Raw genomic sequence first — 22,860 nt, 5'->3', positions numbered from 1 at the left:
CCTCTTGCACCCTTAGTCCAGTTTTCCAGCCAGTAAGCTACAGTCTAGCCACATTAATAAGTCAGAAGGAAGCCTGCAAACAATATTAAAGAAAATACATGAAAAGGGGGCCTTGTCCAAAAGGAAGAGCTCTGATTTTCAGTCCAGTCCATTGGGAGAAAGGGTCACTGGTGAAGTTTCTGAAACCTGTTGTTTGCCATCTACTTAGTTCTTGAGTTTTCTGCCTTGTTACGGAACATAATATTCCCTTTTGCTGTGCTCAATTTTTTCCATCCCATTTCCCCAACTTTGGTGTACTCTAGGATTGACTCCCCAGCCTCAGGGGCTCCTCTTTGTTTGTTTAATGTATTCATATCTCGCATTTTCCTCCAAAGGAGCTCAAGGTGCTCCTCATTTAATCCCCACAACAGCCCTGTGAGGTAGGTTAGGCTGAGAAGTAAAGGACTGGCAGAAGGTCAAGTCTTAACACTGTTGTAATAGGGTTTCAGGTTCCTTTAGCTCTGCTAAATCTGGACAACTCTCAACACAGAGATGTTATCATAGTTCGCTTGCCATTTTAACATTGCCATTACGTCAGCTGTGCAGGAACATGAGTGCCAGTGTGTGTTCAGAACTTGTGTGCTGTAGAGCTGGCACAACAAGCCACCGCTGTCAGATTTGCATGGTAATTACATTCTATATACTTAACGCTGAACTCACCAAGTGCCTCTGAGATTTTGATGGGGTACTAGCTTCTATAACTTCCTGACCTAATTAGTCATGACAAATGTGTGTGCGTGCTTGGTTTTGGGTTTTTCTTTTCTTTCCCTCCAGGGGTTTAGAGAGCTCCTGAAGCCATAGCCTCAAATAATATTTGCTAAAACACAACATTAGTTTAGATCTCCAAATAAATATTATGAGAAGTCCGAACTTTTTCCAACATATGCGCTATGCAGTGTTTGTGTCTAATGCAATGGTGCTTAAACTCTGAAAACAGAGCTGCCCCACATGAAGCTGAGGATTAAAGCAATCTCCTTACAACTGAGCTGTATTATTTTGTAAGTGCTCACTGTTCCTGAGATGCATTCCTCTGCAGTCATGCTGGACTTCCTTTCAAAACCTCTTTCAGTTCTCACAGCAATGCAATGCCTTTGATGGAGATCTCATCACAAACGAGGTAAGCTTGAAGACAGTTTCTTGTCGTATTCCTAATTGGTGCACTGTTGTTTTTTTAAGACCCCTCATTTATGTAATACGATGAGTGTCAAAACTGGATGTGTTTGGATTTTAACATATAAGGTACCATAAGCTGCTCTTAAATCTGATAACGAATAAAAATATATTTATAAAATCAAAATTGCAGTATAAAACAAAGATAAGAGCATTGTAGGCTGTTAAATCAGCCATCATGCAAGTGGTAAACATTCAAAACAAATCTGTACGCTTCATTTTGGTGTGACCAGGAAAAGTCATGTTTATGTATTTATATCTATAGGCCAGCTTTCTGTCTTACCCCTCTGAGTAAGTTGTTAAATAGACAAAACAGCTAACAAGTTTGATCTGAAATACAAAGAATGGATTCTGATCACCTACATATTTATTAGATGCTATTTATGGTGACCTCATCTAACAGCAGCAATTCCTCTATAACAGATTTGGTGAAAGAAATTTTCTTGGTCCTGGGAACGTAATTTGGGCATAGGACTAAAATACCTTGGTGATTGCTCTATCTCATAATTTGACTTTTGTATACGTCCTCCAAAAAAGAGCCTTGCCAACTAGATGGAAATCTCAGAAATCCATAGATGAATGTTTTTCAATACTGTACCAATGTTATTCAATACCAAGAGCACATCCAGAGAGTGCATCCAATAGGACTTTTCTCTCTCTCTCTCTCTTTTCAATCCTTGGAACAATAGATCTACAAACCGTATCACAAACAGCTTTTGGATGGGGCCAGTTGTATAGTTCCCTGGGATGAATCCTAAAAGTGCTGCAGCACTTTTTGTTATATGAGTTCCCCATTGAGAAAGACACAAATCTCTCTAGACTTCAAATGGTCTTCACCTATGATTTATTAATAGCATTTAATGAATTTAATTTAGCATTTGAGTGTACAGCATACCTGAGAAGGTAAGGGTAGTGGCTGCCAAAAGCTGCCCAGTGCATCCTGGACCCAAGTCATGGCGTGAATCCAGGTGGTTTTGGCAACCTTTGCACACTAGTTTCTGAACCTTTAGAATAAAAGATGTTAGTAGTTACAGGTCACCATGTCACTGTGTTACAGTTGTTTGAAAAGTTTCCAATGCCAGTATTCCTTCATCTGAAAAGGATGCATGACGTTGGAAGATGGTCTGTTCTTGCCTCTGGTACTGGAGGAGTTCACCCCATTGTTCCTAAAACCATGTGTGGCCTAGAGCAGTACAGATTACCCTCTGAACCACATTTAGCCTTATATGTCAATCATTTAAAAACGTGTGATAGTTTCCCTATGCCAAAATGGGATGCAGACATGGCTGAATGAAGACATGCTCTCAGGCCCATTTGGCTGGCTAACTACATGTCAGTGATAACATTAACCTAGCAAAATGCTACCCGTAGGTCAAGGTGAGGGAAGTTGTGGGCGTTGTTGGACTGCCATTCCCATCATCCTTGTCCATTGGCCATTCTGGCTGGGACTGATGGGAATTGGAGTCCAACAACATCTGGAGGGCCACAAGTGTCCCACCCCTGCCTTCAGTTGTGAAAACAAGAGGCATCTTTGTTCCAATTCATGAAGGTCACAAACATTTCAGGTGCTGCTTCTGCTGCCCCAATGTGATATAACAACAAGCTCTCCTCAGTTCTAGCCACTAAAGACAAGCTCTCAATGGTTACTCTCCTTTTACATGCATAAAAAAAGGTAAAGGGACCCCTGACCATTAGGTCCAGTCGTGACCGACTCTGGGGTTGCTCACTCATCTCGCTCTATAGGCTGAGGGAGCTGGCGTTTGTACGCAGACAGCTTCGGGGTCATGTGGCCAGCATGACTAAGCTGCTTCTGGCGAACCAGAGCAGCACACGGAAACACCGTTTACCTTCCCACCAGAGCGGTACCTATTTATCTACTTGCACTTTGACGTGCTTTCGAACTGCTAGGTTGGCAGGAGCAGGGACCAAGCAACGGGAGCTCACCCCGTTGCGGGGATCTGAACCGCTGACCTTCTGATCGGCAAGTCCTAGGCTCTGTGGTTTAACCCACAGCGCCACCCACGCCCCACTTTACATGCATACATATAGATAAATAATTTTATTTGTGTGGCGCCTTTCCACACCATACTCACGGTGGCCTACAACATGAAAAAATACATTACAGCATAACAAAAGTAGTCATAAAATAAAACATAAAAAATGCACAACCAAATCAAACAATTTACATCAGCGCAACGTTGCATTTGATCCCATGTTTCCACAGCTCCAAACTATGTTTAGATATTGGGAGCTGGAAAAGGTAGGTAAATAAATGTACAAGCCCCCATTCTCTGCTTCCCCACAATTTTAGCCGAATCATGCCTACATAGACTTCCAAAAACAAACTAAGGGGTCGTCACAAAGTTGGGAAGAAAGGCCACATCTATCCCGCCCCTAATTAAGGCACAGGTTCAGATGATTATTTACTGATTTCTCACCCATTGCCTTAAGGTGCCACGATGGGTTCCAACATTAAAGCAATGTTAAAAACGGTCTAAAACAACTTACGATAATTAAAAAAATAAGGTGGGATCTAAAAATATCTACACCTCAAGTGTCAAAAGCCAGAATAAAGAGGTGCATCTTCTGAATCTTCCAGAAGCTGTATTATGAAGAAGCCACCACAAAGAATGCCCTCTCCCAGGCAACCCCTACCCTGAGGCTCTGAGGGCAGAGAAACTAGCAAGAGGTCTCAAGAGGATCTGTGTGGAAGGAGGGGACTTTAGCTGGAATTGATCCCTTTACTAGCCTTCTATTTGAAAGGAGCAGTGGGTTTTTTTTATCTGGGGGGCATGCATACCCCTAAACATTTAGTGAATCTTTGTACTTTTGTCCATTTACTGTATTTATTTCCCCCCGAACTGAACTATAAAATGGTGGTTTTCTTGAGTCAAAATGAGAGTACCCCTAAACATTTTTTTTTGGGGGGGAGCACTGAAAAGGAGTATTCTGTTTGAAGGGCTGTCTAGCCCAAGTAAGGAGTAAAGATAAAAAGAACCCTAAGGAGGGATAAGCTGGGGTCTTGAAGCCACCCCTCACAGCACCATCTGGGCAGTGAAGTGAGCAAGCTCACAGGTGACTTGGTTACAAAGTTATGGCCTCCATTGTGGAAGGAGCTATGCCTTTAAATATCACTCGCTTGAGACTCTCAGGTGAGAGAATGAGTACAGTACTTAGTTTCCACACAAGCTCTGCTTGCAGATTTCCCCACAGGTCTCTGGTTGGCCACTGTGATAAAAGGCTGCTAGGCTTGCTAGGCCTCTGGCCTGGTTCAGCAGAGCTCTTTTTGTGTTCTTCCACAGTATGGTGAGTTATCTTGTATTTATCTTTAAATTATGGAAATTGTTTCAGAATGTTCATCTTTACAGATAAATGAGCAGTTGCACATTTTATGAAAACCTGTGTGGGTTTTGTTTTTTTGGGGTGGTCCAACTCGCCCTCCAAGCAGGAAATGTGTAAATGGCCACTCTGCCTCACACAAAGCTTTTGAGCCAAGAATGACTTGGCTCAAATCTCATTTCTAAAAATGGCTTTCTAAATGCTAAATTGCTACTATATACTAGTAAAATGCCACTTGTTAAGGGTGCTCTGGAGGAGGGTCTTCAAATATTGCGGGAACTCTATGGCATGCAGTTTGTGCAAAATGTCAACGTTGAGTGTGTAGCCCAGGGATGCCCCTATTTTTCAGTGACGGTTCTGGATTTACAGAAGCCATCTATTTTCATCTGAGAACTGTTGAAGGATATGGAGTTACCTGTCCCCTCAAGGCAGCCCTTTAAATGTTTTATTATGTTTGATATTGGAAGGTGCCCAGAGTGGCTGGGGTAAAATAATAATAATAATAATAATAATAATAATAATAATAATAATAATAATAATAATAATAGGACATCCCTATTTTCATTGGAAAAATGTTGGAGGGTATGGAGGACCTATTCTTGGACTTCAGCTCTCCTAAATACCATTGGTCATGCTGGCTGGGGCTGATGGGAGTTGAAGTCCAGTGATATCTGGAGGGCTGCAAAGTCCCCACCCCTGACCTAGAATTATTTTGCCCCATGAAACTCTGACAGAAATATCCTAGGTTTAGCAGTTAGTCACAGCAAATCATGACACATACTTACAGTAGACATCTTGGGAAGTGGGATATAATATATATCTGTGTGCGAGGGAGAGACATCTCCAAAGACAAAGTAGATATCAAAACTATCTACTGAAGTGAAATCAGCATCTTGTGTAAGTTGCTGGGCTACCTGCCCAGTATAATTAGGAAGTAGTGAATTCAAATACTTGGTGCCTCGGTGGATGTTTTTATTTACATCTTCATTTAAAAACAAACAAACAAACCCAGGCACTGCTGAGCTCAGAAATCCCACTTGTTTTATCCAAAGCAGAAATAGGTCACAGACACCGCCTAGGTGTGTGGTAACACCAACAAGCCAGCCCCCACTTCTCCAAATCAGATTTACAATTTAATTAAGGAAGATCTTTGTCCCGTCTAATCCCATATGTCAGATGCGGCCACAGTCTGTTGAAGGAGGAGGCACACTTTCTAAACTTACCTTTACATTTGATTTACTGAAGACACAGTTAACGTATTCAGATTGCCATGCCTCAAATCTGAACGCTGTTCTCTCGGGAGGCCAACATTGTTTCACAAGAGCTGTTGGGAGGAAAATATGTTTTCCCATGGTCCAATTTAAGATTTGTCTTCTAGGATGTCCAGAAAATGTGTCTGTGGTGATAAAGAGTTCTGCTAGAGTTCTGTCTGGTCCTGTTACATGGGATCAATTCCAGTCTGTTACCTCCGAGGATGTGGACAGGCTGCTTGGACGAGTGAAACCAACCACTTGTCTCCTTGATCCTTGCCCATCCTGGCTTATAAAAGCTAGCCGGGAAGGACTGGGCGATGGGCTTCGTGGGGTGGTGAATGCTTCCCTCCATGAGGGAGCCTTCCCAGACCCGCTGAAAGAGGCGGTCATTAAACCGCTTCTTAAAAAAAATCTTTAGACCCAGCCAATTTGGCCAACTATCGCCCAGTCTCAAATCTGCCATTCTTGGGCAAGGTGATTGAGCGGGTGGTTGCTGAACAACTCCAAGCACGCCTGGAGGAAACAGACCATTTGGTTCCCTTCCAATCGGGATTTAGGCCTCACCATGGGACTGAAACTGCCTTGGTCGCGCTGGTTGATGATCTCCGGCGGGCCAGGGACAAAGGTGAGAGCTGTTTCCTAGTTCTGCTGGATCTCTCAGCGGCCTTTGACACCATCGACCATAACATCCTTCTGGACCGTCTAGAGGGGCTGGGAGCTGGGGGCACTGTCATACAGTGGTTCCGCTCCTTCCTCCTGGGCTGTGTCCAGAAAGTGGGGGGGGGATGAGTGTTCAGACCCCTGGGCTCTCACTTGTGGGGTGCCTCAGGGTTCTGTCCTCTCCCCCATGCTTTTTAATATCTATATGAAGCCGCTGGGAGAGATCATCAGGGGGTTTGGACTGGGTGTTCATCAGTATGCAGATGACACCCAGCTCTACCTATCCTTTAAATCAGAACCAGTGAAGGCGGTGAAGGTCCTGTGTGAGTGCCTGGAGGCGGTTGGAGGATGGATGGCGGCTAACAGATTGAGGTTGAATCCTGACAAGACAGAAGTACTGTTTTGGGGGGACAGGGAGCGGGTTGGTGTGGGGGATTCCCTGGTCTTGAATGGGGTAACTGTGCCCCTGAAGGACCAGGTGCGCAGCCTGGGAGTCATTTTGGACTCACAGCTGTCCATGGAGGCGCAGGTTAACTCTGTGTCCAGGGCAGCTGTCTACCAGCTCTACCTGGTACGCAGGCTAAGACCCTACCTGCCCGCGAACTGTCTCGCCAGAGTGGTGCATGCTCTAGTTATCTCACGCTTGGACTACTGCAATGCGCTCTATGTGGGGCTACCTTTGAAGGTGACCCGGAAACTGCAATTAATCCAGAATGCGGCAGCTAGATTGGTGACTGGGAGTGGCCGCCGGGACCACAAAGCACCGGTTCTGAGAGATCTGCATTGGCTCCCAGTACGTTTCCGAGCACGATTCAAAGTGTTGGTGCTGACCTTTAAAGCCCTAAACGGCCTCGGTCCAGTATACCTGAAGGAGCGTCTCCACCCCCATCGTTCAGCCCGGACACTGAGATCCAGCGCCGAGGGCCTTCTGGCGGTTCCCTCATTGTGAGAAGTGAGGCTACAGGGAACCAGACAGAGGGCCTTCTTGGTAGTGGCACCCGCCCTGTGGAACGCCCTCCCATCAGATGTCAAAGAGATAAATAATTACCTGACATTCAGAAGACATCTTAAGGCAGCCCTGTTCAGGGAAGTTTTTAATATGTAACGCTGTACTGTTTTTAACACTGATTGGGAGCCGCCCAGAGTGGCTGGGGAAGCTCAGCCAGATGGGCGGGGTATAAATAATAAATTATTATTATTATTATTAAAGATGACATATAGATGGATGGAGACCACCCAGCCCTTGCGACATGAATGGCACTATAATGGTGAAAAAGTGAGGGGGTGGTGAGCTAGCAGTTTAAGGGTTGTGAACAGGGATTTACTCTGCAAATCTAGAACAAGCAATTGGAGGGATGATTATTGATCAACATGAGCATAAAAAAGTAAGCAGTATTTCTGTGATCATTAATAGGGAGAAGAAATGTCTGATGTGTATTATAGCACTTTTAAGAGCCAGCATAGTCCTACAAACAGCTGAAAGACTATTCTGATTCATAGGAGCCAATTTTTGGTCAGCCAGATGCCTGGGACTTTCCTAGATCAGCAGTTTTGCAAATTCCTTCCTGACCAGCCACAAAAACAAGTACTCTCAATAGATTTCTGTAGCTACTTTAGGTCAACTGTGTATTGCAGCCTTAGGCCGGGGGGATGGGACCTGTAGTCCTCCAGATATTGCTGGACTACAACTCCCATCATCCCTTCAGAGGTGTCCATGGGACACCATTCCTTTTCATTGAAAAATATTCCCCTAGATTTATGGTCAGACTAGACTCTGAGAGCATTCTGCTTGTGAGCATCCACAGGCATCTGGTTGGCTTCAGAAGAGGGAACAGTATGTAGGATTAGATAGACTTCAGCTGATCCAACAAGGCAATGCTTATAGTCTCTAACCCTAGAAGCGGTACGCCATACAGTATTTCTGAAACTTGGGTCTCAAGTTGTTGCTGGGCCACAACTCCCGTCATGGCTGACCACTGATCCTGCTAGCTAGGGATGATGGAAGTTGTAGTCCAACAACAGCTGGAGACCCAAGTTTGAGAGCAATTTGGTATTAATCCTACTCCTGACACCACACAGATACAAGCGCAGAGTTGGCCATTCCAGATCGCACAGTTTTGCTGTATTGTGATCTTCAGCTAAAGTACTATCGGCTTCCAACTTCTGGCTCAGCTCGAGTTTGCTTCCTAGCTGAGTTTGACAAAACAAAATGAAATCCAGCCTGCAGTTCTGCAGCCATTCAGGAACATCTGCTTATAAGCTCACTTCTTTTTCAGGATTCAGCTGTCTGCAAGAAGATAACAGCAAAGGATTTCTATTCTCCAAGTCTGGGATGCTGCCAATGCATAAGAAGAATGAGTTTCCTCAGACAGGTCAGGCTTCTGCTATGGAAAAACTGGATACTGAGAAAAAGGCAGAAGGTAAGCCAGAGGGAAGGAGAGAGAGACTGCGTTTAGTTTGAGAAAATGCAGTTAATTTGCTCAAGAGAAATTAAAATCACTTTGGGAAAATCAGTTCATTTGCTCAGGGCTGTTGCTGAGATGTGCTGAGTTAGTTAATCCATTCTGTTCCTAGGATATTTTTACAAAGTACATTTTAGAATCAGGTTCATGGTGTTGCGTTTTCTGACAACAACAAACTCGACATACTGGACTGTTTTGTCACTAAAAGTCTCAGTGAGGAAGAATACCAGCCCCCACCAACAGAGGAAGTGGTGACTAGGATTCACTTCCCCTTGAGGTCCAGCTATGCTTACATGAGAATCTAGTGGCACACAGTACTGTGAAGTCAAAAATAAATGGACTTTTGCTACAGGAAGCAAATGTCCAAAATACTTGAAATCTTTTCTTGTGCTTTGGTTCTTCAAAGATCAGAAACTTGCTACAAAAGCACCTCAACTCGAAAGCGGGCATCCCATGAGACTGTGGGCTAAATTACAGAACCCTGAACTGCAAATGTAGACAAATGTGCCCTGTTCCAGAAAAGGAAATTCACACACAGAGGGACAGCATGTGCATGCACCATCTCTGTCCACATCACAATGTTCACCTGAGTCTCATGGAGCTAGCTAGATCAGGGATTCCCAGACTGGTGTCTGTGGACCACCAGTAGTCCACAATTTTAATTTAGAGGGCCTGCAGTGTGTTTGTGATTTATAACTGAAGACAAGGGGTGGATATTCAATCCCTCACATTGAAGATCCATATTGATTTTAATTGCGTGGGATTCAAATGGCAATACAATAAAGCGCAACACATAAGAAAAGAAGCAATTGAAAAGCACGGCGCATCTAGCAATAGCACATTACAATGGCTACAACAGGCAGCAAAATCATCCCACGGTCTGCCAAGACTCTCAGCAACTTCCAAGCGGTCCACAGGGAGAAATGTTTGGGAGTCACTGAGCTATAGGCATTCTTTTATGTGCATCCAGGTCCCCATTGAGAGCAATCGGCTAATAATGAGCTTCCCACAGCTGGTGTTGTCAGGAAACTAGGAAGGCCAGGGTTAAAATGAGGGTTGCTTTATAGCAAACACATGCCCTAGGTCAGAGATGGGGGACCTGTGCCACTCCTCTCTCAGATGCTGTTAGATTTCAGCTCCCATTACTTTTTCCTTTTGGCCATGTTGGTTGGGGCTGACGGGAGCTGGGAGTCCAACAACATCCATAGGGCCATAGGTTTCCCATCTCTGCTTTATATATAGCAGATTCCGGATTGAGTCATTCCTTGGCATCACCAATTTCAACAGCTCTTAAATAGCAGGGCTTGGAAAGACCTCTGTTTGAGACCTTGGAGCAGCAATTAGTGCCAGAGCAGAGCAGTCCTGGACTAGGTAATGCAGGTTCTGGCTCAGTATGTCAGCTCCACGTGTCCAATAAACTTGGCTATTTTGGAGAAGGCCTGCAATTAAGTTAGCAGAACAGATGCTCAGGAATTTGATTTCAGTACCAGAACTGATCCTTTCCTAGGCACCCCCTGCCCCCCAAAATAGTCCTTCGTTTCAGCAGCCTAATTGGAAAGATAGAAAGAAAAGGTTGTTGCTGTTGTTTTAAAAACAGCACATCGGAAATCCTTGGTGCTTCAGCTAAGATGGCTCAGCCAGAAGAGCATGAGACTGTTAATTTCAGGGTCATGAGTTCGAGCCCCACATTGGACAAAAGATTCCTGCATTGCAGGGGGTCGGACTCATGGCCCCTTCCAACTCTTACAAATCACGCAGAGAGCTGATCTTGCCTACTTTCTGCCCATCTCTGCAATAATGGATTTCCCATGCAAAATTTCATTTAGGCCCCAACACGTATTTAATAGTGGTGTCCAATGGCAGCTTAGAATTCTGCAAAATGATTGTTTTTAGTATTGTTTAGTCTCAAGCTCAGTAAAATCTTAAACCAAAGATTTCTGATTTTGTGGAGTGGCATCATTTAGCGGGCTGGGGTGTGGGCTTGGAAGGCATGGACAAACCTATATATGACAAAGTTGAAACTTGAAAAGTGGAGAAGGAAGGGAGCCATCTTTTCTTTTCTTTTCTTTTCTTTCTTTTCTTTTTTGTAAAGACTTCTCAGGATTTCTGATCATGCTTCCTGGTGATACAGTGTGGAAAGCATTGACAAGCAGCATTTCTAAGAAGCCTCAAGCTGTTAACCTCCCTCCTTTCCCCTCTTCAAAAAGAACATTTCAAATTCCTGGCCTTGACCTTATTTTTTCATCAAGATGACCTTTTTTGTGTGTCTTGAGATGTTTTAAGATACTGGATCTGATCCAGAAAAGTCACTGGGTTCTGGCATTTTGCTGAATCAGGCGGGAAAGCTCAGAGCACCTTTTACAGTGCCAGAGCCTCCAAGGTTTATATTATATGAGGGCATTCCAATTACTGTACGTGAGAAACACAGCGAAGAGGAAGTGATTCTGAATGGGGCAATTTGAAACACTGCTCTTTTGTTTTTTTCATCCTGAGGCATCGGGAAGAAGGATTTCTGTCTCCAGTTAGAACATCTGGGTCCTTTCATTCAAAGCCCCCAAACTCAAAACACTTGCTGAGGCATTTCCAGGGGGTGGGGTGGAGGAGATTAGAAAGCCTCGGGCAAACATTGCTGCAATTTTTTTTAAAAAATCTGATTTATGTGTGAGACTTGCTGGGCCCATCTCATCATAGTTTGAAGTGAAGTGATGATAACAACAACAACAACAACAACAATAATAATAATAAGGCGGGAGGGATTGTTGAGCACGACAGCAGGCATTGACTAGTTCTTAAAACAGTGGCTAACAGCACAATCTTTTGCCATGATAGCTAATGAGTAAGTCCCACATTCTTAAATGGGACCTACTCCTTAATAAGTGTGTTTTGAATTGAAGAAAACCCTAATGCATACTTATGCTATTGATATGATGGACACTTGGAAATAATTGCTACTAAATTCTATTGGGCTGAACATGTAAGTATGCATAGGATTTAAACCTACATAGGAGATACTTTTGCATAAGAATGCCTTGGATGAGGCTGCATCTTAGACCTTAGGCCAGCCCACCAGATTTCCATCCACAGCAAAAGGGCCACAGTGGTGGAGTTTACACTTTGCATCCAGAAGATCCCAGATTGCTCTCCTAGTAATGTGGACAGGTGGCCATGATTCTAGGACAGTTCACCTCACCACCCACCATTCATGTATGGCAGCACATCAGTGGCATTGTAACCTTATTGTACACTGTGGCTTGTTTGTCTGTCAAGGCCTGGTCTAACTTTTCAGTCTTGTGGTTAAGGAACTCATAGGATGGTAATTAGTGGGTATTCAGTGTAGCAAGATAACCTCAGCATGAATAATTATCATTATGTGTCGGTGGGGAGGCAAAGATCTGAATATGGTTTGCCAAATGTCACGGCAGCTTTGTGTATTAATTCCCTCAAACTACTTTGTGGCTTCTTTTCACGTAAGAAATAATGTGAATGTTTCTTTTCTTTTACCTTGCTGCTTAAAATAATAGAATATATAATGATGTATAAAGCAAAAGCACACCAATAACACATTGGAGAAGTCTTAATGAAACAGCACTTGACCCAATTCTACAAAAATTCCACAAACAGCAAGACCAAAAGCTCATAAAACGGCAATAAAAATGTCGGCAAGGAACAGCCTCAATAAGACCAAAAAAAAAATAGTCAGCTAGAAGCTTTATTTTAGAAAGAGATCTTAAGCAGACACTTAAAATCATTCAGCGTCAGGGCTAGGTGAGTCTCTCCTGGAATGCCATTTGACAAGATGGAAGCCACCAGAGAAGGCCCTGATCCTTGCGACTACTTTCCACATAGGTCAGATGCATAGCTGTCAACGTTTCCCTTTTTTTAAGGGAAGTTCCCTTATTCCAAATAGGATTCCTCGCAAGAAAAGGGAAAAGTTGACAGCTATGGTCAGATGGTAGACAGATCTGGAGCAAGGCTAGATGTGGGGATGAACATAAGGTGCTCCATAAGATATCCAGGTCTGTTAGGGGTTGAAAGGTTAAAGCCAGCACCAGAAACAAACCATGTTGGCAACCAACATAGATCAGGCAAAAAATGGACATACTATGTTCTGAATTCCTTATTCCAGTTAAGAACCTTGTGGCAGCATTTTGCAGTTTCTGGATACCTCAAGGGCAATCCCATGTAGAGCAGATTTCAGTATTCTAACCAGGAGTTGACTGGAGCAAAAATAACGGTAGTGAGATCCAGTTGCATTCACAGTCAGTGTCATGTCTAGTTTTACTCAAAGACAGACACTGAACTATTTTATTTTTGTGGAATATTCATGTGTTTTCTAACCCTTAACGGACTAGTGTTAATATAATAACCTTTTTAATCTTCAAGAATGAGGGGGTGAAATGATTATGTAAGGCCAGCATAGCTCTAAAAGCTTATACACCTGCATCCTTATCAACCTTTGAGCAAAGATAATATTTGTATACAGAACTGAACTTGCTTAACTCAACATATATAAAGCTGGTGAGAAAAATATCTGTACTTTGACAAGTTAGTGCTTGGAATGCAGAGCACTTCCTTTTCCGGTGTGTCATAAGGCTTGCTCTGTTCATTTAATATAAATGGGGAAGAGTATCGCTTCCCTAAGATCATGTCTTCCAGTAATTTAATAGTGGTGTGAAGTCATTGCACACACCCTCCACAGGCAGTAAGTAACCAGTGATGTAGAAAACCCATAACCATGAGGATGACAAATCGTTCATCTGCTTTAACTATCTATTACCTAGTGACTCGGAGCAGAAGGGTAGGGTGGCAGTAGCTACACATTTTAAGTAATATGCAGTTTGCGTATGAGCAATTGAAAATAGTAAATTCCACACTAAGTATTCAAATGCAGGCACAATTTTCATCTTTATATTACAGTAGGAAGCTAGGAAACATATACCAATGATACCTATAGTCAAATCACTGTCAGTAGCTTTTCAATGTTTCAAACTATGAGTTTGTTTAGTCTACTTAAAGATGACAGGGATTGAACCTGAAACCTTCTGCATGCAAAGCGGATGCTCTAAGCCAGGGGTGTCAAACTCAAATTCATCGGGGGCCGCACCAGCAGTTTGGTCACCCTCAAAGGGCCGGTTGTATCTGTAGGATTTACAGTACAGGAGAGAAGGGTTCAGGCAGCCGTTGGATCTGTCACATTACAGGATGGCATGCGCTCCTGAATGCATGTAAAGTGGAGGTTTCCTGGCGCTGCTAGAGGGCAGACGTTCTCTGGCTTGTAGGCTGCCGTGCATGCGCTGAAGAGGTGGCTTTCTTGTGTCAAAAAAAAAAAAAGCGAGAATAAAAGGTGAAGGCTGGCGGCCGGCGGTGGCTACACGGGCCACATGACAAGGTCTGGCGGGCCAGATTCAGCCCGCGGGCCTTGTGTTTGACACCCGTGCTCTAAGCTAAAGTCCTTTTCAAATCCATTTCTGCTTTTTTGTGATGATGTATTGAGGGCCATCTTGTGCATTATACAGTGACAAACACAGGTTTAGTGCTAGGCATGCTCTAAACAAGGAGTGCACCCAAGTATGGCTTTCTGTAGAGAAGTATGACCCTGTAGAGATATACCGTATTTTTCGCTCTATAACACGCACCTGACCATAACACGCACATCGTTTTTAGAGGAGGAAAACAAGGGAAAAAATATTGAATGAAACAGTGGACGTATCATTTTTGTGCTTCATGCTGTGGCCACAGACATGTGATCTGATGGTGAATTTGGGGTGACCCAATGCAAAAATCCTGAGAATCCCTGTGGATCCATGCTTTGTAACCACGTTTTTGCACCATTGCAGCCCCAGGCAACAGTGGGTGCGTGATTTTTTTGGGGGGGGGGCAGGCTGTAGCCATGGACATGCTATGTGCTCTGATGGTGAATTTTGGCTGACCCAATGCAAAGATCCTGAGGATCCATGTGGATCCATGCTTTGTAACCACATTTTAAGTGGGGAGGGAAGGAAAAACACAGAAGGCTAAGAATGTAGGAGAGGGCTATAACGTGAGGAAAGGAAGGCAAAAGTTTCCCCCCACCCACCCACACAAGCCAGCCAGCGTGTGCTCTCTTTCCCTCTTTAAATGGAAGAAAGCATATTTGAATGCTGTGTGTCTCCAAAAACAAAAAGCAGGAAGTCAAATCACAATTTTAAGCCGAACCTGTAATCTCTCTTCCCTTCACAAACATTGTTCCTCCGGAGCAGGGAGAGGATAGAAGGACGGACGCTCTGCTTTCCTCTCTTCTTGCCTGGAGGGGAGGGGCTTCCCCTGCTCTTTGTTCCGTTTGAGCAAACACAGCAACGAAACAGAGCAGGGAGGGCAGTAAGACCCTGAGGCAGAATGCAGGAAAGCTGCCACTTCCTGTCTCACGGAGCTCCCTTCTCCCTGAAGCGCGGTTTGATTTTTGCCTTATTTTTCGGCTCCAGAGACCACACATTCGCTGCATAACACGCACAGACATTTCCCCTTCCTTTTTAGGAGAAAAAATCTGCGTGTTATAGAGCGAAAAATACGGTACATGTTTTCAGCAGCCAGTTTCTCCCGTTCATGTTTTATATTTAAGGTGCACACTTGAAATTTATTATGAAGCTTGTGAAGAGCCATCATAATGAAGCTACCCGCATTTTTCACAATGGTTTTATAATTCCATGGGTCAGTGTTGCTTATTGATGGGGCAGAAGGCAGTCCAACAGTAGGTTGAGCCAGAGCCAGTGAGAAGTGGAGCCAGAACCCATGACAGGCATGGCCAAGCCATTCTACCTTTTGTCCCCATCCTCCTTTCTTTTGACATCTACAATGGCAAAACAAAGACAAAGGAGAGGCACTGGTTATGTGTAAGAAGGCAGATGGGCTTGAAGGAATCAAGACTGAGTTTCATGGAGCATTGTCCCATCTGTCCTAATGGAGCAGACTCCAGTGTCATGGATTGGTCAGTCACTCAAGACTGAGCTATTGAACAGCCTTTCCAGCTGTCTATGAGACTTTTTTCTCCCATCAAGCTAAGCCAAACCATCGCTTAGTGCAAGTCTTCCAGAGTGGATCTTGCAGCTGCTTTGTTCTTTCCCAGACCTTTTTGCTATTGCACCATGCTGATCTGAGCCAGGTTTAGCATGTCATCTAAACCCTGGTTTGTGGTTAAGCTCTCTCCACAATAAATATACGCTATAACCAAAAACAAACCTTGGTTACAGCTTATGGTTAGTCTGCAGAGAGAGCTTATCCATGAGTCTGGATTCAGACAACATGCTAAGCCCAAACCTTGGCTTAACTTAGCTCAGTGTACTAGCAAAAAGACCCAGGGAGGAGCCAAGGAGCTGCAAGCAGCCACATATTAATACTTGATTGTATACTGAGATGGCAGAGTCATGTTTGATCAGACTCTTCTGTGATTGGTGAAAGTCACAATGTCTTCAGATTGCATCATTAACTCATCCATCTTTTTTTCAGCTTCGTCTTCTGGTTGAACTTGTGTGGCCTATGTCTTTGTTTCTTATCCTTGTCTGGCTGAGGAGCGCCAACCCACTCTATCGCCAACATGAATGTAAGAGCATCATTGGTAATGGAAACAACTTTTGGCATGCAACGCTTCTTGCTTAGGCTTTGAGTAAATCAAAGCGGCCTAGGTTTCTGTTACATGCTTACAAGTTAGGTCTTGTTTTACCTGCTGGTAAGCAAGGAAGCAGATACAACAACGTTTATCTTGAGCCAGTCCTGTATGTTGTGGGGACAGGGTTGAGTGCCACCAACCTGGAGCTCCCCATATTGAAAGAACATGTTAGATGCCATCATTAGGATGGAATTTATTTGCCCCGTGCCTGCTCTGATTCCCTACCATCACCTATCTGTTACTGGGGAAACTGAGGTTGATGGAGCCTATCACTCTTCCCATGGCCTGTAGCTTGGGCCTTGATAGCAAATGTTTACTAGAAAAGTACAATGGGCATGATATAATGTTTTTGAGCTTTGCTGATGGAAGTAATTACATACTTTGCTAGAGCTCCCATAATATTGCACCAGTACACTAGGTCTAGGGGATTAATGTGGATGAATCATCTTGCCCTTGACGCTTGTCCCTTTCTGCCCATTTAATCTACTGTTGTGGTTTTACCCTCGTCACTGCATCTCTTTGCGCCTGAAAGAGTTCCCTTCCACATAATTGGCGCAAAGTACATGCCAGCTGAGCTCACTAACCAGCCTATTGTCATTGACCATGGTCAGAATGCAGTCTGGTTTGTTATCAAAGGGAAGGAGATGTCAATCTGATTTTTTAACCATGTACTATTTGTGGAAGTGAACCATAATAATAATAATTTATACCCTGCCCATCTGGCTGGGTTTCCCCAGCCACTCTGGGCGGCTTCCAACAAAATATTAAAGATATAATAAAACATTAGATATTAAAAACTTCCCTATTCTAGAGAAAGCACCCTTCCCCCTAAGCATTGTATTCTTATTTGTTTTGCCTGTATCTTTAGTCACTTCAAAAGCTAAGATTTTCCAAACCACTGGAGCTGACTATGAGTTTGAAATGTTTTCAGATTTCACTTTGCAGAATACTTTTTAGTAACTTAAATCTTGCCTTGTTGTTAAGGTAACAATGTTAAATACCAACTTACCAAATTTTATGCCTCCCCCTCCCACCCCAAAGTTCCTAAATCAAACAGAATGCACATGGTAAGCAAAAATATTCAGACTTAAGAGAATATAAATTTGAACTTTTCAATCAAACACAATGTAGAAAAACACTGGAATATTTCCCCTTCCACCAAAATCCATTTTGGATCTAAGAACCATACAGCATTGACTTCACTATGCTCCCACTGAAATGAAAGGGGCACTCACTATAATTTTATTGAAGTCAGAGTTAAAATAAATTCATATGTGTAGGAAAAGCATGCCACAGAATGGTGCCTGATCTGTCCAGTTTCATAGTGCAAGTGTGGAACTTCATAGAGATGGCACATATCAGAAACTTTAGCTCTGGTATGCTAGCTTATCATGTGCAGGAATTAAGTGGTGGTGGTGATCACAGAATGGGCTCCTTTGAGAGGGGGGCAGGGTAGATATTAAATCAATCAATCAATCAATCAATCAATCAATCGCATAAATCAAAGAATGGTAGGTCAGCCTTCCCCAACTTGGTGCCTTCCAGATGTGTTGGACTACAACTCCCATCAGCCCCAGTTAACACAGCTGAGTCAATGGGAATTGTCCAAAACAGGCATAGGCAAACTCGGCCCTCCAGATGTTTTGGGACTACAACTCCTATCATCCCTAGCTAACGGGACCAGTGGTCAGGGATGATGGAAGTTGTAGTTCCAAAACATCTGGAGGGCCGAGTTTGTCTATGCCTGGTCCAAAACATCTGGAGGGGCCATGTTGGGGAAGGTTGTGCTCTTCCAGTTAACCTTTTAATAAAACTGATGTGCCTTAATCTAATATGCCACCGGATAGCTCAGTTGGTTAGTATCTATTGTAAGCAGTTTTAGCTATGTTTATTTCCTCCTTTTTTGTTTCTCATATCAAGGTCACTTCCCAAACAAGGCGATGCCCTCTGCAGGAACTTTGCCGTGGCTACAGGGCATCTTCTGTAACATGAACAATCCTTGCTTCAAAAGCCCAACCCGTGGAGAGTCTCCAGGTGTCGTATCAAACTACAATAATTCTATGTAAGCTGACAGCGACTCTTGCATCTTGGGGAGGGGGAGAAATCTGCCCATGTTATAGGCTTCCATGTTCTACTGTGAAATTGTAGCTGAGGGCCGTAACTCAGTGGTAGGGTGTTTGCAGAAAGTTCCTGGCGGCTGAGTCTTCAGCATCTCCAGGGGAATGGGCCAATTAACTATGAACCGCAAAATTAGACAGAGAATGTCCCCTGTCTAAAACCCTGGAGAACCACTGTCAGTCAGTGTGGACAATACTTAGCTAGATGAGCCATGCTCTGATTCTGTATAAGGCACCTTCCTGTGTTTCTGTGCTCCCTAACGTTGCCTCTTATATATTACTGCATGAAAAACAACCCCCCGATGAGCTCACAGTGTGTGACCCAATAAGAGGCTAGGTAGAACTCATGTGACATAGGCTTATTTCTCTTGTTGTTTTTTTATCAGTGACTTTAAATATTGTTGCTGCCCACTCTGTGATTTAGACGAAGGGCAGGTTATAAATATATGTACGACTGTGTACACAGCATACATTTAAATCACATTGCCTCCCCCAAAGGATCTTGGGAACTGTAGTTTAAGGGTGTTGAGACTGTAGCTCTGTCCCCAGGATTCTTTGGGGCTGATGGAGAATGTGGTTTTAATCTCTTTTGATTTTATGGTGTGGATGGGACCATCATGGTAATGGGGTCAGGTGAAGGACACAGCCCCATCACCAGGGTTGAAGTTAAGAGTCAACTGCTTGTCCAGTCACCCGGCTTGTAAATGTAAGGAGGGGGTACTATCTTGTCTTCAGGGTTATATGTCATATTTTTTCCATAGCCCTGTTGATGGGCATAAGTAGAAAGGCGTAGCACAGCTCACCTGCAGGTTGGAGGAGTCTGGTGGGAAAGGCAACTGGCTGCTGTGATTACTTTCTCCACACATGTGCCCAGCAATGCTGCCTGCCGCCATGATATGGGGACCTCCTTTGGGAAATGTAGCAATCCATGCTAAGCAGCCTTTCTCCTTCTCCTGCTCCCCCACCTCCTTCAGTTTAGCAAGAGTGTACAAAGATGCTCAAGAACTATTGCTGAATGCACACGCAACAGAACTGGGCCGACTCTGGGAAGAACTACGCTCCATGACCCAGTTTATGGAAACCATGAGGACAAATCCCGAAAGGATTGCAGGTAATAATAGTTCTCTGTCATTTGGAGAAAAGCTGTTAATTATTTCCTTGCTCAGAAGATAAGCAGCGGTCACACATTTTCAACTTGATTAACCTGCAGTTTTTGCCAGTGACACAGTAATGAGACTCCCAGTCCCTCACTCCAGGTGCCTCTGGTCTCTGCTGCTTCCCTTCCCATCTGCTATCATATCCACCTGCCTGTCTCAGCTCCCAGCTTCCACAATTCACGTGGGCTCAGATTCTTACTGGGGGATTGACTTTGCCTCTCGGTCAGTGGTGAAAGTCTGGTCTCCGCCCCACCCCCCGGTGTTTTTGAGCCAAACTTCCTACACTTCCTGACCTTCTGTGCTCTTCACCTGAGACCCTTCCACTCCCCTTCATCTGTGCCAACAGCTTGTGCAAATACAGCAGTAATCCATTCACTCATTTGGTCAATAGACACAGTAATTTCTTTTCGGTTCAATTCTGTACACAGCTATTGGGCTTAGGTTGGTTGGTTGGTGTGTATGTATGTAGCAGAGATGGGGAAATTGAGGCTCTCCAGCTGTGGTAGAACTACAACTCCCATGATATCTGACTTTGACTATGCTGGCTGGGGTTGATGGGCATGGAGTCTGGAGGGCTGCAGGCTCCCCATTCCAGTTGCACAGGATTGCAGCTTTCATCCACAAGTTAGATTTTCTGGGTCAGTGACACATCAAGTCCAGACAACTCTACAGCACGCTGTCACAATGGAGGTTACAGGAGACCCCATTGTAACTCATCAAGCCAAAGAGCACTTGGCAAGCCTCACTTTTATGCCGCCTGCAGGGACTGCAAAAAAAAAGGGTAGGTGGTTCAGTGTCATAGGTACCAGAGGGTGGGGAGCTAGATGGGTGTTTTTGCCCCGGATGAAGCCTCGAGAGGGGAGCCACTGAGGCTCCTAGCGTCTGTGTGTGTGTGCGTAAGCAAAAGTGCATGCAGGGAGTGCCAAACTGCGTCTTTGACCCAGGTGAAATAAAGCCTAGTTTCACCCCTGGGTAGGTACAGCTGGTGAGCTGCATTCTGCTTGGTGGGTCACAAATTGCATAGGCCTTCATGAGTTGGTTGAGCACCAGCACAAAGTCCATGTCTGGTCAACCGTTCCCTAAGGACATGCTTTTCTTGTTAAAGAGGTTCTTAGCCCACTTGCAGGCTTATGATCAATGGTGAAAATAACAGTGTAAACGGATTCTTACTAATCTTTCAGTTCTGTCAGAGATTGTGGCTGCTTACCTGTGTCCACTCTGATGAGAGAGCAGATGCAGATATTCTGAGCATATTTTTTTTGCAGGTTTTGGAAGAATTGCAAGGAGTAGGCTCCTAGGAAAGCTCCTAGAAAATTAGGCCACAGCAGGTTCTCCTGCTTGATTGGGAGAAGTCTACTCTGTAGTTTACTTAGCATAATGATTAATCCAGCCCTGGTCATGAGAAACTAATTGGAGGAATTCGGGACTCCCTACAAGGAAACAGGTCTTTGGGAGGTGAACTGAAGAAAGAGATTACAAAACCATTTCTCCTTGAGTAAGTGACTGAAAACACACACACACACACACACACACACACACACACACACACCAAGCTACAAAACACTCAAGAGCTTTGAAGCTCACAGTTCCAGGGCCACACTCCAGGCCTTTTTTTGGAACTTTCTTCCATTCTTTGAAATCCCAGGTCTGCATTTTATGAGCACGCCAACCCCATTCAACATTCAGAAAAATAAACAAGCGTGGTCCAAATGCCAAGTCTCTTGTGTAATGTGCAATACAACTGTCATTTCACATTCAGGCACCTTTTTAAAAATAAAATAAAGAGTCTTAAACGCTGTTTGTTTTTAAATGAATGCACTTCTTTTAGGCCAGTATTTCCCAAACTTCTTAAGTTCACCCCCTGCCCTCCATTTCAAACTTATTCTACCTCCTGCCTCTCTCCCAATCCAGCACTGCCTAGTACGAGTGTGGAGCAATTCTCACATGGTTCCTGCTGTGCAGCGATTTCGATGTGGTTAGGGCCTGCATTGGCATTAGGCAGCGGAATAGAGCAAAACGTTTCTGGCGCTTCCTAAAACGGCGTATCAGGAAGCACCGTTGGAACAAAGCGGACGTTTCTTCCAAATTTGGCTGAGAATGATGGGGCAATTGAGGGAGCCGTCAGCCCCACATGATTCAGTGTTGATCCTCTGCTAGAGGGCATGTGTCACCCACACCTTGGCTGATGGGGAGAAGAAAGCCTGTCTCAGCATCTTATCTCCCCTTTTGGGTGTCCCACTTTCTCCCAAGGGGACCCAACCCCCCTAGTTGGAGAACTAGTGTTTTCAGACAAAGCTGGTGTCTAATGCAGGCAGAGGAATAGAGCAACAGCTCTGGGAAATTAATCTCTCTATCTCGATTACTTTTGTTCTATGTATGTCTAAACTCCTCAGTTGTAACTTTTCAGTTGTAACTTCTTTAAATAATATTGTAATAGGCAATATTTTCTGGTGGGGAAACTCACCATGAAAGTTGTTTGTTTGTTTGTTGCAGGCCCAGTTGCTGTGCCAGACACACACACACACACACAGACACACACACACAGAGGCAGTGGCTAAAAGTAAGATGTGATTAATAACCTCAAGCAGACAATGATTTGGATTAGAAACAGCCACAACTTTATTGATTACAGATTTTTTTGGCTCAGGCATTGGGTGTTTATCAGGCACAGGCAAACTCGGCCCTCCAGATGTTTTGGGACTACAACTCCCATTATCCCGGACCACTGGTCCTGTTAGCTAAGGATGATGGGAGTTGTAGTCCCAAAGCATCTGGAGAGCTGAGTTTGCCTATGCCTGGTTTATATCCATTTCAGCCCCCGCCCCAAACATAAAATTAATTAATTTTTTAAAGGTAAGGGAACTCAGTGCCCTCCGAGTTCCTGCTCAAAAAAACCCTTGCCTTTAAAGCACATTTCCCCCTCAAAGAATTCTGGGCACTGTAGTTTTATCCTTCCCAGAGTTACAGTTCCCAGCAACCCTTAACAAACTACCATTCCCAGAATTCTTTGAGGGTGTGCTT

The 22,860-nt window shown here is 44.1% G+C and overlaps 1 protein-coding gene across 1 annotated transcript in view; it reads left to right on the top strand.

Moving 5' to 3' along the window:
• Positions 1–737: 737 nt before the first annotated feature.
• ABCA4 (ATP binding cassette subfamily A member 4) overlaps positions 738–22,860 on the top strand; it is a 102,592-nt gene continuing 80,469 nt past the window's right edge. Inside the window, exons 1-5 of the mRNA XM_082227695.1 lie at positions 738–1,156; positions 8,738–8,881; positions 16,406–16,499; positions 18,486–18,627; positions 19,657–19,793. Of these exons, the coding sequence (XP_082083821.1) occupies positions 8,816–8,881; positions 16,406–16,499; positions 18,486–18,627; positions 19,657–19,793 (439 nt within the window). The 5' untranslated portion in view covers positions 738–1,156; positions 8,738–8,815. The remainder of the gene's footprint in view (positions 1,157–8,737; positions 8,882–16,405; positions 16,500–18,485; positions 18,628–19,656; positions 19,794–22,860) is intronic.

This window comes from Podarcis vaucheri (genome assembly GCF_965113315.1).
Source record: "Podarcis vaucheri genome assembly, chromosome: 6".
Classification (NCBI taxonomy): domain Eukaryota; kingdom Metazoa; phylum Chordata; class Lepidosauria; order Squamata; family Lacertidae; genus Podarcis; species Podarcis vaucheri.
Note: the sequence above shows the minus strand (reverse complement) of the source record. Positions and strands in the feature narration are given on the sequence as shown.